Raw genomic sequence first — 19067 nt, forward strand, 5'->3', positions numbered from 1 at the left:
ATTTGTGTGAGTCCAGCTAGCGGTTGAAATTAGAATAACGTTCTGAAGAGAACATTGGGTCATTTATCAGCTCTATTCATTTTGTGAACGGTTACGGGAATAATGGCATGTTTCTGTCTCAAAGTACGCCCAAAAACTCCGATCCTACTTGACACTTGGCCTTGATGTGTTTTAGATGTTCAGGAGTCAAAAGACCCAATTTTCTCCACCCCTCATGAGAAAGTTCAGGGACACATTAAGTCGTTGAAACGCTCGTCAGACTTTTTGGCGGACACAGGGTAGCATGGCCACGTGCGTGAATTGTTACGTCTCTACGAAATCTACTGTCCTGCATCTATGGGCAAGCTTTTAATGCACTGCATGAACCAGCCTGTATCTACATTTTAAAATGCAAACGAAGAGAGCCAGTCACATTACACTTCCAGTCAACCTCGAGTGAGAAAGTGTCAGTGAAGTGTTCCAAAGTTGCCCACCTAGGTACAAAGGGTAAGACGGATTTGATTTCCTCTGTAGAATTTCTATTCCGAAAGGCTTCTCCACTCGAGGTAACTACTGCAAATTATGATATTCTGGCATGCTGTCGAATTTTTCCTCTTTCGGGATAACTTGGGACTGTGGTGGAACAGCAGCAAAATCTGCGATTATTCCCATTTCGTACATTTTTTCATCGGTGACAAACTCGTTGATGGAAGGCGCCTGGCCTCTCACCTTTCCATGGACTTTCTTCTCGTGAGCATAGAGATTGCACAAGTCATTGAAATCAGATTTACAGTTCTCATAGCGACACACGAATGGTCGACTACGAATATGAGTATTCATCAGATGGTACTTGAGCTTCGGTTTCTCTACGAAGGCTTTCCCACACTCCCGACACTTGAAGGGCCGATCTTGATCCGAGCCATGAGCTCGTTTCCAATGGGTCTTGAGAGCTTGTTGAGTGGAACAAGCCACAGTGCATTGATCACATCGGTAGAGGACCCGCTCTTGATGCTTGGTTCGAATATGGTAATACAATTTGGACACGCCCACGAAAGTAGCCCCACAGTCTTTGCATGTGGCGGTTTCATGAACCATCTTCTTGTGCGAAAACATGCGAAATGAGTTGGGCAGGACTTTGCCGCATATGTCGCACATGAAGCCTTTATGGTAAGTAGCAATGTGTTTGGCGACGGCCTTGGCAGAGCCTAACATGGAACAGTGTGGGCATTGCTCCACTTTCCACTTGGCATGGACCACAAAATAATGATTGCGCTTTTCTTTGGGATTCTTAAATTCAATGCCACAGTCGCATTGAAACATTTCGGCTTTGTGGTCTCGCATGTGCATAGACCGTTTGGTGAAGTGCGCGTTTTCCGTAATGGTTTTGCCACAGATTTCGCACGTAAAAGTGGGAAGAGGTCGTGGCAAGGGTTCATTGCTTGCTAAAAGTTTCTCTGCCGTTCGCTTTTTGTAAGCGACTCGAGCCATTTGGAAGTGAGTATCGGTGATGTGCTTGTTGTGAGGGAATTTGGTTGACTTTATGCCTCCTGTCCAAATTAGGCTTAAGGCCTTCATGAGAAAGGTGGATATGTTGGCTGGGGTGTCCTCCATGACTTCCAGTTTTCTGACTTCCACGGCGTGATCATAGACACCCAATATAACTAATTCCTGATAGGTGATCGGTTCATTTGATATATGCATGATCCAATTCTCATATGGAAGGTCAATATTGGTTTGACTTGGGAGAGGGCTTTTGAAGGCTTCGACGATTTCGTGCTCTTGAAGCATCGACTCGAGATCATCGCGGGTACATTTATTCATGAGTACCTTTTGAAGGTCAGACATATTGTTGAATTGGTCTCGCTTTTTAGCGCCAAAATCTTGTACTCTCATGATCACTCTTGACGAGAGAAGGTCGCCGTCGCAAATACCATACGCTTGCCGAAAGGCCTGTCGGGCATTCTCAAATTGTCGCACATAATCTTCTTCGCCTTCCGGGTCGGTCCAGGCTAAAGGCCGTCCCACAATCACTCCATATTCCTCTTTCACACCCACTAGAACTTGAAAGGAGTCTTTTAAGGTAGTTAACTCATCCACTTTTGAGTATCTGGTATTGGCACGAATACTGGGGGTAGTAAGATTAATGTTGACCATACCAGAGCTTTGACGAATACATGCCTTCACCTCATCAACGTCAACCAACTTCTTGCTCCTATTTTTATGAAGAAATCCTCTATTCCGCTCTAATTGTTTAGCTTCTTTCTCCTGAGCTGGAGTCAACGGAATGTTTCCGCACCGGCCGATTTTCTTGTCGGAGCCCCCATTCTCGCTATCGCCGTAATCATCAGGAGCATCATCGAGAGCATCAAATTCGTCATCAAACTCATCATAATCGTCGTCATTCACATCAGATTCTTCTTCTTTCTTCAATTTGCTAGTCGACGTTTTCTTCTTGGGTTCCCAATCAGCATCCTCATCTTCCGGCTCAAACTCTTCTTCGGGGAACAAATCATTCATAACAGAAGCATTCAACTCTTCAGCTCTTCCATTCTTATCAATTATCTGTAAAGCACTTTTAGACTTTTTGGCACGCTTTGGTTTCTTGGTAGTTGAGATGTCTACTGCATTTTTTCGCCGCTTGCTTGTCCTCTTATTAGCATAGCCACTCAACGGCTCTTCGTCAGAGTCAATAACTTGCCTCGGCTCGACCTTAACATCAAACTCCACACCACAAGCCTTGATTCCTCCCAATGAGATTCCAAAGAACTCAACCAGCTCCGCATCACATTTGTCCAAGCTTGGCGACTCATTGCCAAACAAGGCATACAAATTATCCAAAAACTCTAAGACCTGACATCGTCGGAAATCGGGCAGATGAATGAGCTCACAATCATCGGTCAATATCGTTCGGAAAAAGCTCCCAAACGAGCTCAGAATCAACTTATGACACCTGATGGGATCACTGAAGTTTTCACAAAAGATCTGAATGTCACAAAACCGCGATTGGCGGTAGAATTCCAAGAGACCTTCGAACATCACTTTGCTCGGAAGCTTGGGGTTCGAAGGATCCGGTTCCATCACTGACAACGGTTGAACATCCTCCTCCCCAGGATCCATCTTGGTGCTGTGGACCCACAACCAATCAATAACTGGATTCAGCGGCGCAGAACCCTGGGCCACTTGCCCCCTCAATCATGTAGACTGGGTCTGGGACGCTGGGCGCTGAACAAGGGTTCTGTCAGGGTTGCCGCGAAATTCGCACATAGACATGAAATTTCGCGAACACAGATGCCGAAGGCAAGCAGTAGATCGGATGAAAGATGAGGCTTTCAGCCTCTTAGATGTGCTATTGCAAATTTTATGCAGTTGGTCGCTATCGCATTATTGGACGGTATAAAAGTTAGGCGCATTGCTGGGAGATGAATTTATGGTTTGGCCTACGATTCCATGGCGTATATGTTGAGTTCCCTTCCATAGCTCTTCCATGGCTCCTTGTGAAGGATATCATATGAATATTTGGCAATCATTGACTTGCTTCCACTCCATTGATCGGGACAGAGACAGATTTGCGCCGATCACATATTTACATGAAGTCAAAGCTACCATCCCATTTTGAAGGTTCCTAGCCTGATTTGAATATTCATCGTCAATGGTGCAGCTTTCTGTTTCTCTAAAAATGGGGGAAGCATTTTCGTTCTTACTTTAAGTTTTAGCCTATATACTTTTGAGCAAAGATTTTCTTGCGTTACTGCAGTTAGTCATTTGAAAAGCTAAGCTTTCCGAAATACACTTGAAAATTTAAGACATTACGATTTTTTATTATTATTTTCGCAATTCTAAATAACAACATGTTCAAGTTAAGTAAGTCTGCACCCCTGAAACTAAGAACGCAAATTGTATTTTTGTACTAACGCAACCTTTGAAAAGATAACTTTGTTTCTATCCGGAAAGCGCCTCTTTTGGAATTTCAATTGCAAGTGACGGGTCCAATAGAACATTGCATTAACAGTAAATAAGAAATGCTAAAATTACAGAGCTCTAGTGATGAAGCTGATTAAAACTTGCTCACAAGGTTAAAGGAAAAAAGAAAGAAATATGGTGAACGGCAACCAGGTGACTCAGCGAATAACATATTTAAATAGGAATGCGAAAATAGTGCAAAAAATGTCCGCAGGAAATTTGTTTTTGTGAGTAAAAATAGAAATGAAGCGATGGAATTGGAGAGTCAATAACTGAACTACTTTGTCCTTGCACGATTGAAACACATGACAAAAGAATACCTCGTCGAGAAACAACGATTCAGTCAGTTGTCAACAATTCTCAATATCAATATCTTCAAAGTCATTGAACTCCTTCATTTTGCGCTTTTACCCAAAAACTTAAATGGTTTTCGAGTGAGATGCTGCATTTTGATCAAGGGCTTTAATCCTTTTTTGTCCCATATTGATAAACCTTAATATATCGGTCCCATTGGAGAACTATGCCGGACTAAAGATATCTCGTGTCATGTGTCTGTTAAAAGGATTATGATATGTAACTGGGAAGTTCTCTGAGCGTGAGGAAGAAATGTCGGATGACAGATAAACACTGGATGATTCTGGTTCCTTACCTGAACCAGAAATAGCTTGATCACTGGTTCCATCTTGCACAATATCCAAACCCCTTTTTGCCTTGCACAAGAATTGGGTTTGAGCGCCAAATAGTGTTGTTCAGTTAACAGGCTTTCCTAGACGAGTTAACAAGGCAAAGACGACTCAGGGTGGCAAATGGCATTTGGATCAAAAGAGCGGGAAAGGGAAAATGTTGATAATTAGATAAAACTTGATCCAACCTTCCAACAAAAAAAGTCCTCTTCCAGCCTCATGGACCGATATGTGAGGGTCTTGCGACATGCATTGTCCAATGATGAGTCTAGTCATACTTCAAATCAACAGCTCAATCGTGCCTCAATGGAAAAAGTGATGCTCATGTTGGAATCCGAGCAACGACGTCGGAGGAAACATCGGAGCGGAAGTAGCCGAAAAATAGGCGTGTCTCGGGATTTATCCCCGCTTACTATTCCTAATGGATTCGGCGAACACCCTCAGACTGATGAAGGTCAAGTAAAACAAGAGGAAGTGTACCAAGTAAGTTATTTTCGATCACCGGAATGTCCGTATATCTGTCGTATCCGGGGAAATTAATGCTGAAAGGCACGTTCAGGTTTTCTGAGTAAGCATTGATTTGACTAGACCCTTGATCAGCATCTAGCGATTGTCTTATTTTGATTGAACATACAAATTGACTGAGGTCTTCTTTGAGGAGCAAGCTTATTGGCCATGGAGGGATTGTTTTTTTACTTTATTTTAAAAGTCTCCTGAAGAATATTGGACGTACAAATTACATGCCTAATTTCTAGTCAAGGATTTTCAAATGAAAAATTGATACCTTCGTTCGTTCCTTACTACCATAAAACCCACGTCGAGAACATCGGGTCACTGCCTTGTTCCCTTTAAAACAATATGGATCATAAATTACTCAACAAAAAAATCCCCACGGGCTTACAAAATAAAAATGAAAATACATGTGTCACGAGCCATACTGTAGAATTTGCTCTTGATAATGAATGTATTAATTGATTAATTCATTAGATGACACTGAAATGGCATCTTCAATGCAATACAGTCATAACCCGATTACTGTTGCTCCGAAATTAGAATATGTCCATGAACCTATTTGTCATACCATGATAGGGGACATGAAACACGTCATGAATTAACAGCGTCATTTGAAGAGTCATTAAAATGCGTTTGCATTCCTCAGTATCCCGCATTGGTAGATTTTGTCCTCTTCTTGGCCTGAAGATTCAAAATTAGTCATACCAAAACCCATCTTCAATTTATTTCAGCAAAGCATGTCTGATGAACTCTCTAGTTCAAGAGATACTCTAAAGGTGGTGGAAAACAACCTTAACCCTGATTCAATTGGGATATACAAAAGAAAGCCAAGCAAATACTTGACGAGACAGGTAAGTGAATTTCAAAATCGCTGATTTTTGTGGTGGTCTAAAATTTCATTAAGAGGCAAACACAACTCGATGAGTTGATGTAAGCCGACTTTTAGACACGGCGAATACTAGTCTAAAAATAGCTAATGGTGCTTGTAAAGTTCTATATCAATTTAATCTGGCAAAGGATTTAAAGATTAGTCATACACTCACGAAGTTGTAATAAACAAAGCTATGATTGTCTAAAAAAAACAATTCAAGAACATTGTGCACAACTCTGTACTTCGGACTTGGGTTTTCGGCGGGATTATCCCAATGTTCTCTGTCAAGTTGCCTGGGAGTTCTAGTGGAAGCACTTCTCGGTAGTAAAATTATGTCCCCTAATTCACAGGCTCGTGGCCAGGAAATGTGTTCCGTTACAGGCAAGGAGGAAAGAAGTGGATCATGCTTCTCTTTCATGTTGATGCTAGTAACCCCGGGGTAAAAATACCATGAGTCACAAGTATCAACAGCCCCGATATTTTCAGGACGACTTAAGGACTTGTTGATCGGCGCCAAGGAATGTTTAGTCAAATCTAAGGAATGTATTTACGTATGTTAAATTCCAACTCTGTATTCTGGGAACGTGTCTTTTTGATTGGGTAGATCGAGCTGATTTTGGACCCATTCAGTCACTAAACAAGAATTTGTTTTGGGACGCGCAAAGAGCTGTTGTGTGGAATTGAGAAAATTTTCCCCGTAGACTTCGACCTTTGCCAAGTTCATTCTTGAGCACCTGTGCTCATTCTAAGGAACAGACAAGGCCGCCTTGCCAACGTTGTTTCTATGAAGTAACTAAATGGGATGCGCTGCATGCATGTTCAGAATTGAGAGGAGTGGATTCCAAGTTCAGGTTTTCATTTGCTCCCAAAGTGTCACCATTGAAACAACTTTACTTGATTGTGTCCCGAGATTTGACCAAGCCAGTCCTCGAGATGAGACCTAACCATTCAAAGAGGCCTATAATGCCCATGATGAGTGTTCTCTCAGTGTTTGACGAAACCGAAGAAAGTGTCGATCCATGTGATCTGGAGGTTAGCAACATCTTAGCCCGTAAACAACGGGTGCTTCCGAGATTGGAGGTAAGAAACGCCTTTTTTGCAGTCTTAACATTAGGTGAATGGTACTGATAATGCAATCAAGACATGGTCCTGTTTAGGCTTCCCTATTAATTCCAAATAAAGCTATGCTCTAAGCAAACCTGACTGGAAGTTGAGCTCCGTTTGCTCATCCCTAAAAGAGACATTCTTTCACGAGAAGTCGCCACCTGATGCTAGGGTACTATTGTTTTGTTAGCATTTGCTGAATGTACCAAAGTACATTATGTAAAGACTTAGCAATAACTTCCTGTGGGACTTTTGTTCATTCACTTTATTCATACCTCAATAATACAGTTACGTAAGATAATTTCTCTTCCGTCATTTTGTGGACTCTATTGAATTTTAAATGCTTCATGGTTGTGAGTTTTTTTCTTTGGTGGTTCTTCATATTTCTCTAATTTGATTTATATTTATTTCATGACATGTTTTTTAAGTACAGGTCCCATTCGTTATTTCATCGTGCCATTTCATTGTACGAGCTTTGAAACTCATAAAAACATCTTTTAGCACATTGTACATTCTTTTTGAAGTATCAATACGTACTTAGACCACGACAGAAGTAAATAACCTGTTTTGAGTACATTTGAAATGTTGTTTTTTGAATTAAAGGATCAGTGTTAACATCTTAGGATTGCATTCGACCTAAACACCACACAATGCCACGATGTTATGCTTCGAGCAAATCAGATGATTTTATTAAACACATCCCGCTTCGTAAAAACCCTGAATGCCTGGAAGATTTAAGAGCTATTTACTATCGACACATCAAAACGTGTCTGAACATTAGAAATTTCAAAAATAGTTTTCTTTGAAGAGCACCGCCGGCAACGAATGATCTGGCATTGCATATGTTGCAAAGCCGGATCTGATCATTGTGAGCGGAACCAAATGACCTTAACTATCGTTCTCATGACTTTACTCATCCTGCGTTAAGTACACACCATACCTCGTTGGTATTTGGCACTACCGGGCAAAATACCCCTCCCATCAACAGGATGTCCAAGTGGGGCCTCAATCAGTTTGTTCTATTTAGGGCCAGGTTTACTGCACTCCGAATTGCCCCCAGCCCTGAGTACCGATTCAGTGAGTACTCACCATACATAGGTGTTAGTCTTGATAACACAGGCTTACTTGGCTATGACGTCAGTGACGAACCCCCTCGTTTTGATTTAAACGGGCTTAAAAAGTCCTCAAGGCGCTTGTCTCTACTGAAATCAAGTTCATTCATTCAGCTATACATGTTTTTGTTTTTTGTTATTTCGCCCAGTTCAAGGGATTCCGAAAAGTACAATTGATGAACTGAATTCGGAAAAACTTGTTCTGTTTAGATCAAAACTAGATACAGCTAGGTGAGCAATCATGTTTTGGTTTCATGGAGTGCTGCAAGGTCCCATTCTAAGTCCAATGCTCTTTTTCAAAAAATAACGAAGAAAACGTCGGCTTGATCGTATTATTCATACTCCATTTTCATGTGTTAATCAGTGTCATTGCCAGCGTATTCCCATGAATCAAAACTGATGTACGTCAAACTTATTCGGCTTCTTAATCTTGTCAATTATTCATACTTAGAGAGAAAACTCATTCTCATTCTAATGCATTCATCTGGAGTGCATACCCTCGATGTTTGCTTACCTACTCGAAATCTAGGAAACTTGGGATTTGTCTTCAAAATTCATGAATGTGACCAAAATATATTTTCATGAAGTAACCCCCTCCTAATAAAGTTTGGGCTGCCCAGCTTTCTGCACTCCTAATCGGGTGGATTAATTCTAAGCAGTTTCATTACTCAGTCATTTTATGACGCTTGATCCTGACTAGAGAAGTGTTCAAGTTTGTTGACTAGACAAGTGAAAAGGAGAGTTTGTTTTGTGGAATGCAGATGGAATCTCCCCTTTATTCGAATCACATTTCCTCTTTGAATAGAAAACTTACCTCTACTGATAAGCCAATTGTGTTCAGGTATTTCCCCAGATCATGAAGAGGAAATACCCCTGGCCTGGAATTTTTGTAAACAGGCATGCCGCACATGTGGGGACATTCCTCACATTCCGATCAACTCTGATCAGTACTCACACTTGTGAAGTTTTCAACAACATATATGTTGAATAGGGCCTCTGAAGCGAAACGGAGGATCAAATAGAAGTGAGGATCCAAGTGAGTCATAAGGATGAGGGTGGATAGTTTGTGAATCATAAAGGTAGTTGAACCCTCAATGAAACCCCCGAAAGTTGTTGCCAACTACCAGGCAAAGTTTCTTCCTTCGAGTGACTCATGAAAGTAGAGACATCCCCCTAGTTACGAATTCCAATTGAGGTCGAATCATCATAGGCTCTCTTTTTGGAGCTGGATTGGGACGATTGCAGTTATTGCCGTGAGATTTGGGCACATGTAGGTTGTTGTTGCATCATGAAATAAGTGTTCACTTTGCCCTTGATGATTTTGTAGTTCCGTCTTTCCAGTAGTCTCTCTTCGCTCTTGACCATCAAGGGTTTTGAAACATGTTTAAACGCGACAACGCAGATACCCAAGTTGTACGTGATTGTGAGCTTTGGAACACTGCATAAACTGGAGTGCTGTTGACTTGGAAGAAGCGACCTGTATAATAGTGTATTTTCCGAGTGCTCCCCCGAGACCCGTTTGAACTCATTGGCATATTTGTTGTTTTGAAGTCAAACATACTCTATGAAAATACATCGGATTCCTAAACGCGCGCCCTTCAAGTATGAGACTGAACGTACTCTAGGAACTCAACGTTGACACGGTCTTCTTGACTCGGGTGTCTGGCAACGGTCGTTGGACGTGCTCTGCCTCTTTGAGCCGCCACATGACCAAATATGGAATAGAATGGGAAAGAGGAATTTTCTCCCCCACTCCGGGGGAACCACCGTTGATAGAGTACTTGCACATTTTGAAGTAACCCGGTCAACCCGGTGCATTAAGCCACGTTGGCTATTCGAATTTCGTCATACTAGGACACATGTTCTACCCCCATTGCGTCACCTCTCTTGAACCTCAATGTCGGAAATGGGTCAAGATGGGCGGTTTTGAATGAACTCTTGAGTGTTCTGTATGGATCGAATGAATGTCTGATGCAAGATATGTGAGTACATGGGTAAACGTGAACGTGTTCGTGTTCTTGTCATGCTGTGCTATGACGTCTCGTGCTCTCTATTCAATGGAGTTTCACGTTGAACAACTTTTGGACATGATTTGACGCAATATGGCGTAAAGAGAGGCCACGGTCTTTCAAGGTAGAGGAATTGTGGTAAAGGCCGATGAATGCCGGGGAAACATGTTCATTCTTGTCTGAACGGGCCGAGTCTCGTTGTAAAGTCGTCCAGGACGTACTTCCCTTGCTGAATGAGAGGATCGGGGGCCCGGAGAAGAGTCGCGGTGCAGAGATAGTAGGAGAGGTTTGCCGACCCTCGAGGGGTACTTTTTTCCCGGAATTCTTTGAAGTGTGGACCGAGGGTCCGCATTGAAATGCAATGCAGGATTTCTGGGGTCCTTCAATACGAGACAACGTTCAGCAGTTCGTTCAGTCTGACACGACACTTCAAGCAAGACAGACGCATGTGTATCAACGGCGGCCTGTCAGGAGAAAAGTTATTTAACTCCTCAAAACAACAACTAAAAGTTATTGAACCGGAAAACAGCTTAAGAGCTATGACTGTGCCAGTGGATATTCCAACAGTAACGGTTTCTAGTGAAGTGCCCCACAACTTCATCAAACAAAGCTTAAATATAATGGACAACGTAAGTTCCACGCTATCAAATAATTGACTTGATATGATGCAAAGAAGGTCAAAAGCTTGACTACTTACACCATGCGAAGAGCACAAAAGAAGATAGTAACTACTTTGGCTAGAACTAGATTTTTCTTACCTCCCCACCTGATGATAATTGCAACATGGAATCACTCACAATTGGTGTTCTCTTCTTCCAGGTTCCTCTTTGGTCCGTCGAAGATGTCGCCTCATGGGTCAAACGTATCGGATTCAATGCCCAACCGTTCATTGAAGCCGGTGTGGATGGAGACTTGCTCCTCCAAATTGACGACAAAAATCTACAACAAGACTTGGAAATCATGAACGGTATCCACCGAAAGAGATTCCTCCGGGAATTGAACTCTTTGAAGAAGAATGCCGACTACTCGTGCATGGATCGCGGGAACATTGCCCACTTCCTTGCTCACAATGTGGGCCCCGATTATAAATGTTACACCTATGCGTTCCTCAAGAACGACCTCACCCTTGAGCTGTTGCTCCGTCTGAATGAAGTTGATCTGAACGACATGCTCCAAGAAGCTGGAGTGAGCAGTGCCATTCACAAGCGAAAGATTATCGAGGCTATCTTGGACCGTCAATCCGAGGAAGAAGAGTGCTCCAACACATCATCAAGCTCTCCACATTCGTCCAGTTTCCAAACCGACCAAGTCGACGTGTTCGTAAGCTACCCAAAGCAACACGGAGCTGCCGAATTGGCCTCTCTGGTCAAGATGCAGCTCCAACTTAGAGGCTTCTCCGTGTACTCGGACGCTCAAAATTCCGTGAGTTCCAATCACGAAAATGTCCTCAACTACGTGCGCGAGGCCAGGAACTTTGTCCTGATTCTCACACCCAATGCCCTGGACGATTGCATCGGTGATCTCGACATGAAAAGCTATCTCCATCGCGAGATCGTGACAGCCATCAAAAGCGGTTGCAATATCATCCCCGTGCTCCAAGATTTCCAGTTTCCAGACACAGAGGAACTTCCCGAGAATATGAGGGCCCTGTGCTACTTCAACGGAGTCCGTTGGATCCACGACTATCAAGAGGCTTGCATTGACAAGTTGGAGCGATTTATCCGTGGTGAATCCTTCTTAAAGGCCGATCCCAGGAGTATGACCCGGTCAACCACCCGATCCCGTGGAGATTCGGGTCGATCTACGCCCACCGCTCAAGTGTACACACCGTTGAACTTCAAAAAGGAGAGATGCCGAACGATCAGCATAGACTCGGCCATTGGATCAGCTGCATCAGCATTTTAGTTTGTTAAATGTAACAAAGTAATTGTCATTTATAGTTAAATGTGCTGTTATTTTATAGAATTAAAAACACAGACTTTAACCACACCTGTTGTACGTTTCTTTGCTTAGGTTTGTTTATGTAGTAAGTAAGGTACGTCTGTTCAGTACGTTAAAGTCGATTTCTCAATAGCTGTCGAGGAAGCAACTTTGTTGCCAACTATTTCTCTGAAATAGTACGTCAGTGATTACGTGGGGGACCGGCGGCAACATGTCCGCTAACAGAAGGCGGCTCTTAAAAGAGCTCAATCTGACTTTAAATGCGAAATAAGCGCACTTTTAATGGATGCTTTTCTCAAAAATGGGTCTCAAAATTTTGGACCTCGTGTAGTATTTTGTCTAGTAAACACTTCCATTTTGGCTCCTCTTCTAGAATGATCTACCTAAAATGAGTCATACAGTATTTGGTCAGATGTCAATGTCAGCAGCCAAATTTCAGCTCTTTAGATTTCGGAAGAAGCTTCAGAAATTGGAAATGACAAAAAGAGTTCTGTAATTTACAGATAGCATTGCACTTTATGTGCAGGAATGAGGAACACTTGTTCGTTGTTTGTTGTTCGTAACAGAAATGGCATCGACATGCAACCTTTGAAAAAGGCAAGATATTGTTGCCCAAACTGGTAACCCAAAGGATGATGTACAATTTAAAAGCCGGTGCTGTACTTTTGCGCTCTCATTTAAATTGGTTTACCCGGCATTCAACAGAGTTCAGCCAATTTAGCCTAAATATCCAAGCTGGCTGAGAGACTTTGAGCAGGGTGACGAAAAGATGGTCCCAACAATAGAGAAAATGTTGTAGTCGAGCCTGGTACATAGGACATCGACTGGTATATTATGCGCCTACTTGTCAAGAATTTGAATGGCATATCAATTCAAATTTGTTGTGGATAAGTTATGGCACGAAATAAATATCATTTCTACTAATGGTCACGCTACTAGCCTAACAACAAAGCTGGATGCAAAGTGGTGCAAATCAGGCTTGCCAATTGAGCGATTTGAAATAATCTTTTGTCATTATTGCCGATTTAACGGGTAAAAGAAAAATTCTTGGGCTATTCAGACTAGTATGATCAATATTTGAACTAACTGATGCCGTTTCAAGAATTTATTGCTGGTTTGGGTTTTCATGAACTTAAACCCAATTCGTATACAACATGTCTCAATGATGGTCATATTAGAGCATTTGGTTGACAAAATCAAGTTTGAAATGTCACTAGTTCCCCAACTTGCGCACTTTTGGTATAATAATCAAGTTGACTATAACTCTGAATGCCCAAGATGGGCCAGATACAGAGATTGCCATCGCTTTGCATACTCTATCACAATTTCAGCTTAAAACTTACACGCTGTTTAAACCAACCCAAGTCAAACTCATTTTTAGTCTCACAATGTGGATTAAAAACCTTTGACATATCTGACTCTTTCCCTCTCCGAATCTGACCCTCTATCCCGAAGCCCACCGAGGAGTGATTCAAGTGAAACAACCGTGATTAAGTGCCAGCCATCCCATCCATCCCATCCGCGCCCTCACCCACCAAACCCTCATCCTCGACGTCCTCGTGGTGCCCCTTGTGACCATGGCTCATGCCTTGACCCGCTCGTCGGCCTCCGAGACTCGAATGAACTTGGCCACCCTCACACGCGTCGATCCTTATGTCCAGAGCATCGTCTGTCAAGCCAAACATGTAAGGAAACGCGAGACCGACACCGAGACCGCCCTGATCCAGTCTTATGGGACGGGTTGGCCGCCATTCATGGTGATGCCAGGCTAGGATTGAGGCTTAGAGTCGGATCAAGCTGATTTTGACGCTGTTTAGCGGCAAAAGATGAGAGATGGCCTATTATTCTTGAATTGGCGCGATATTACTCTGAGCTCTTTAGTGTTCGAAAGGTATTAGGAGAAGATATGAAAAGTCTGTCGAGCCGTAACAATGGTCAATGAATGTTAAAAAACGACTATCTAAAAATGGCAAATGTGTTGGCAAAGCAACACAAATGGAAATCAAAGAAGACAGAAAATTGAAATTTATAAATGAAACCAGTTGACGGAACTTTGGGGAGATTTAAAGGGAATCGTCAAAACTCGTGGGATCCATCAGACCAATGACAAATTGCTGAGCAAGCTTATGCTACCATAGCGTTTGTGCTAGTTAAATTAATTCACACAGTAACTGAAAATGGTTGAATTGCAACCAAATACTCTCAAAAGTTAAGAATGTTTGTACCCTCAGTCAGAATGTAAACCTATTTGCAAAGGGTAACTAACAACTATATAAGTTGGCAAATTCGTATGGAGTTGTTTGACATTTTCAGCATTTTTGTCCATGCCCTGAAGCAAAACCAGACCTCCTTAAAAAAGAGTTTTAGAAAAGCTACTTTCCAAATGATACCTTTTTGGGCCTAAAGTCCGCGTTGGTAGATTCTTGCATACTTGTTCATCATAGTTCTAGAGATGTAGGACAAACAAGTTTTCGGTGGAGAAAAAGGAGCGAGGATAAAGTATGATGATATTTCTGAATTGTAGGATTAAATTCTAGATCAATTGGCAAATGTCTTCTTGCCTGTTTATGGTCATTAGTTATGTACTTATTTTAAGCGCGCCGATATCGATTGTTATAATATGTTCGGAAATTCCGATGAAAGCATTTTGGGCCATAGTATCAGGAAGGAGCTTGTGGCATTGGGCAGATTTTTCACATTAATAAGAGCATAAATGTATGCATTTAACAAAAACTGGTTCAAGGCTGAATGAGTCGAGTTGTTTCATTGGAATGATTTGCCGTTGTAGGTATTTTTGTACTACCATAAGGATGGTAATTGGGAAAAAGGCGATACGGAAGGTCCTTTGTTCGTGTATGAACGGGTGTGCGAACCCAAATATGGATTCATCATTCTGAACAGACTCAATCAAAAGAGCTTGATCGAACCCATCAGCAAAGGCCTGGAATTCCAATCCAAACCACCGTTCATGTTGTACAAAACGAAGGTAAGACCAGGCTCCAGACAAGCCAATGTAATACTACCCTTGAAATTTCAACATTTCAATGACACGAGCAGGATGAAGAAATTCGAGGCATTTGGTTCTACAAAGAAGAAGAGTGCAAAATGATCTCAGCCAAAGTTGAGTCACTCATCAAACTCACCGAGGAAGCCGCATTGCAAAATCAACGGGCCGAGCATCCGCCCAAAGATTTAGCCTCTTTGCTGAGCAAAGCCTCCTCTCAATCCGGCGGAGTTGCGGTATCGGCCAAGTAAGAGCATTTCATGGCGACTCACGAACAATAAAGGGCGCTGAGTTGGACCTAACTCATTTCATTTTAGTGAGGCCAAGGCGTCCAAGGCCAAGGTGAATTTAAAAACCCCAAAGACGGCGGACAAGGTCAAACCCGCGATCGACAACGAGAATGGCGGCAATAACTTGCTGAGAATGCTCTCTAATTCGGCCAATGGGGGTGTTATGGCCCCCTCAGGTCTGGTGGAGGAGGGAAACGTGGCGGCATTTTTTGCTCAGGCCAATCAGAGTCCTTTATGTGGACCACCCCCTCAGCATCAGCAACCTGTGGCCATGATGCCCGACCCTAGGGCACCCTTGGGACCTCATGGACCTATGATGATGAGGCCGCCCATCATGATGCCTATGATGCCACCGGGAATGCCTCTGATATCAGAGGGAAACTTCCAACCCAGTGTTTTGGGAGCGGGGTCCATTCCACCGGAAACGGATGGGAAACAAGTAAGTCCTGTTTACTATTCAATGGTTAATTGACGAGAGGAAAAGCTTCCTCGACAGAAGACAATCGCGGGTGAAGTTGCGGATTGAAGAAAAAAAAAACCTCCATGTTGCCTGGGTTTGCAATTTGTGCATTCGTCAGTTGCGCCAGGCATGGCAAAGATTTCAATATGGAGTCACTGAACCTCGTGTGAATTTTCCTTTAGATACTTCAGCGCCTCATGTCCAATGCCGGAGTGCATTCCCTTGAGGCTCTTGAGCACGATCAACGGATTCAAAGCCAGAGTCCAAATCTGCAACGGATGCCGCCACTTCCGGTGGATGCGATGAAGGCCGATGACATCGAATCGATCTTGGGTCAAAAGCTTTCCCTTAACTCTGCATCTTACGCAGCAGCAGTGAGTGGAACGCCTCAGGACCCACCCATCTCGCAAGTGAATGCACCCATGTTTGGCCAGGGCACACCCAAAATTAAACAAGAGCCCCAGGAACTGAAACTGATCAGCCCATTCGATTTGGTCGCACCCAAAGCGTCCAATGAGTCTTCGACACCACTGATTGCTCCCCATCGGGTAATACAGCCTTTGAATATACGATTTCTCACTGATTTCGAAGCGTGTTTTGAGGAAGCTTCGATACAGGTCGGCTGTGGATTGACTAGCTGCACCTCAATATGCAGTTACGTTTGATGCATGTTTCCTAGCACAGCAGATGGTCGTTATTTGGACCAAGTGATTCCGTTAGGTAGCTCAAATTCAGGATTTAATTGTGATTTCTTTCAGTCTTTGATTAAGGACGAGCCATTGGATACGTATGACAATAATGGAGCGAGTCCCAATCTGAGTGGGATTGGGAAACTCAACGGTCCACCCTCGACGATGTCATCTACGATGCCCAATGGACATACAAAACAAGGTCGCAGTGATATCACTCCCCTCACCAAAGAGCAACTGATGCAGGTAAAGTTCGGACCGATTCGAGACTGTCATTTCCATTGTTGATAGGTTTTAGTGGTTGTCATGACCTGGTGAGGATTAGAAAATGTATATCAAAGGTGAAGAAAGGTTGTGAAGTTGGTCTAAGGCGTCGAACTTTTAGAGGCCTTGCCTCGGAATTAGGCGCTCGGACTATAACTAGAATGAAAATAGACTCACGCAAGTGGTAAGTGAAATAACCCCAAAATTGTCCTATAGACCTTGAAAAAATGAATACCACGAGGTGTTAAATTTGTCTAGTTTTGAATCATTTGCCATGTTATTTTTCAACATACCTCTTAACATTGAGTTGTTTTTCATACTCTTTTCGTTCGTAATTGGAATATCGCTTTATTACTTTGAACCTTAGCGACAATGATGAAACGATACTTTATAAATGTGACTGAATTTGGAGGTGTCTGCATCTTTCCACAGCCAAGAAAGGCATGTGTTGTATTGCAAACTATTTGAGAGAAGCCTTTTAGCAAATGTAGCAAAGCTCTCGCCATCATGATTCAGGGGTTTGGGGTTTTGGCCTGAAAACATCTTGTTTTTTTACCAATATGGTGCTAGAATCCACCTCCGGGTCTATTATTTACGTGTCTTAAGGTTTAACAACGATGAATAGTGTTGCCCCTCCCTTCGCTTCTCTCGGTCGTACCTGCATCATAGTGAACACTAAAATACCTTTGAAATATTGTTTGGTTTTTCTTTTCAGGCGTTCGAACACCTTTTGAACTCTGACCCCAGTTTCATTGGTAAACTTCATCAGGCTTATGTGGAAAGTCTGAATACCAAGCTTCATTGAGGAACACAAGCAAGGAAAGGCTCTCTCTCTTATCTCTCTTACTTTTCTTCTTCTTCTTCTTAACGTCGTAATCTCTTACATCTTGGACTTTGATGGTAAACGAAAAATAAAAACAAGCAAGAAGAACCACAGCCACACCAACAAACAAAGCCGCACCAATGAGTCTCAATTCAGAAGATCTATAAGTATTATAATTATTGCAGAACACAATATGAATAATGGACGGTCGAATAGAAAATGGTCACTAGAAGCCGCACATTGGCGGATGTTTTTGGTTGTTTCCCAATACTATAAACTGATTTAGTACTGGAATAAAAATAGACCCTCTTCCTTTAATTGCTTGTTGTGTATCAAACCACTCCACTCCAGTCTCCATTTCCATCGGCTTAATACTGAGTCACCCAAGGACAAAACTGGCTCCGAAGCAAGCATGGTAACTGTACAGTGAGTCTGGAGGGTTCAAAAAGAGGTCCAAGAATTCAGGAAGGCCTCGATCTGTCCGAACTAGGTACAACTTTTTTATATGGTAGACGGTCTTCCGGGCCATTCCAAAGCACTTGGCAATGAAGGTTGGCTGGTCACTAGCAACAATACGCGCAAAGACTTTTTCACGGAGCTCGGGCATCCTTGAATATAATTCTTGTTGTTTTGAAGAATTGTGCCCAATTAGGCGCAAAAGAAAGCTACAGATCTCACAAAACCACTAGAATTGGCTATAAGTCCATAAAATTACTTATTATCTTACACACTTAAAAAAAAAAATTCTGATTAAATGCGCCACACGGTAGTAAACAATGACTCCTTTGGCATTTTGCTTCTTGTTCACTTTGGTTACTGAAATACCTCTAACCCGTTGAATTGTAGCTATATATTCTGAGAACCCAGATATTTTGTCGAATTTCAATTTTGATCAACTTTTTTTATTGTGAAATTTTAACCAGAAAACCATAGTATTTTTGTCCAGGCACTCTGTGCAACATATCAAAAATGGTTGCATTTTAAAAATAAAAGTGCCCTCACTGAGGGTATGTGTTCGAAGCGATACATTTCACGAGAAACGACGACGAGTTTGGACAAATGTGATAGCTCTAATATCAGAAGGAGGGAAAAGTACATTTAACTCTTTTTGGTTCTAACCTCAGGCCTGTTGGCTGGAAAAGGGGGAAAGGAAGAATAGCAATTCATTCAGTAGCGGGGGCATTCTTTACCTGAAGTTCATGAAAGTGAGACTTGAGGAAAGTCCCAATGGCCAAGAGAACGCGTTTATCATTTCATGCCGTCGAGCTTTAGGTTTGGACGCTTTCGACTTTTCGAAATCCGAACTTAAATACTACATTTAATTAAAGAGAAGCCCGGCTATTGAATAGGCAGTTTTCATATAAA

The 19067-nt window shown here is 42.4% G+C and overlaps 2 protein-coding genes across 3 annotated transcripts in view; both read left to right on the forward strand.

Annotated features, from left to right (window-relative positions):
- The window catches only part of LOC131893662 (NAD(+) hydrolase sarm1-like), a 29127-nt gene extending 16907 nt beyond the window's left edge, over positions 1 to 12220 (forward strand). For both annotated transcript variants that reach the window (XM_059243767.1, XM_059243765.1), the window contains 3 exons: positions 4838 to 5105; positions 5867 to 5986; positions 11051 to 12220. In XM_059243767.1, coding sequence (XP_059099750.1) covers positions 4838 to 5105; positions 5867 to 5986; positions 11051 to 12136 — 1474 coding nt within the window. In that variant the 3' untranslated portion in view covers positions 12137 to 12220. The remainder of the gene's footprint in view (positions 1 to 4837; positions 5106 to 5866; positions 5987 to 11050) is intronic.
- Positions 12221 to 13611: 1391 nt separating this feature from the next.
- On the forward strand, positions 13612 to 18020 carry LOC131893661 (mRNA-decapping enzyme 1-like). Its single transcript, XM_059243764.1, has 7 exons — positions 13612 to 13857; positions 14961 to 15158; positions 15230 to 15423; positions 15494 to 15905; positions 16109 to 16474; positions 16685 to 16861; positions 17595 to 18020. Exons 1-7 carry the CDS (start codon positions 13750 to 13752, stop codon positions 17682 to 17684), a joined length of 1545 nt encoding a protein of 514 aa, XP_059099747.1. The 5' UTR covers positions 13612 to 13749; the 3' UTR covers positions 17685 to 18020.
- The last annotated feature ends 1047 nt before the right edge of the window (positions 18021 to 19067 follow it).

Source organism: Tigriopus californicus, chromosome 2 (assembly GCF_007210705.1).
Source record: "Tigriopus californicus strain San Diego chromosome 2, Tcal_SD_v2.1, whole genome shotgun sequence".
Classification (NCBI taxonomy): domain Eukaryota; kingdom Metazoa; phylum Arthropoda; class Copepoda; order Harpacticoida; family Harpacticidae; genus Tigriopus; species Tigriopus californicus.

Bases quoted from the DNA above. Each gene is read 5' to 3' on its own strand.
- LOC131893661 (XM_059243764.1), top strand. From the start codon at position 13,750: ATGGCTCATGCCTTGACCCGCTCGTCGGCCTCCGAGACTCGAATGAAC. The intron at 15,906-16,108 runs GTAAGTCCTGTT...ATTTTCCTTTAG, and splicing joins CGGAAACGGATGGGAAACAA to ATACTTCAGCGCCTCATGTC. The intron at 16,475-16,684 runs GTAATACAGCCT...GATTTCTTTCAG, and splicing joins CACTGATTGCTCCCCATCGG to TCTTTGATTAAGGACGAGCC.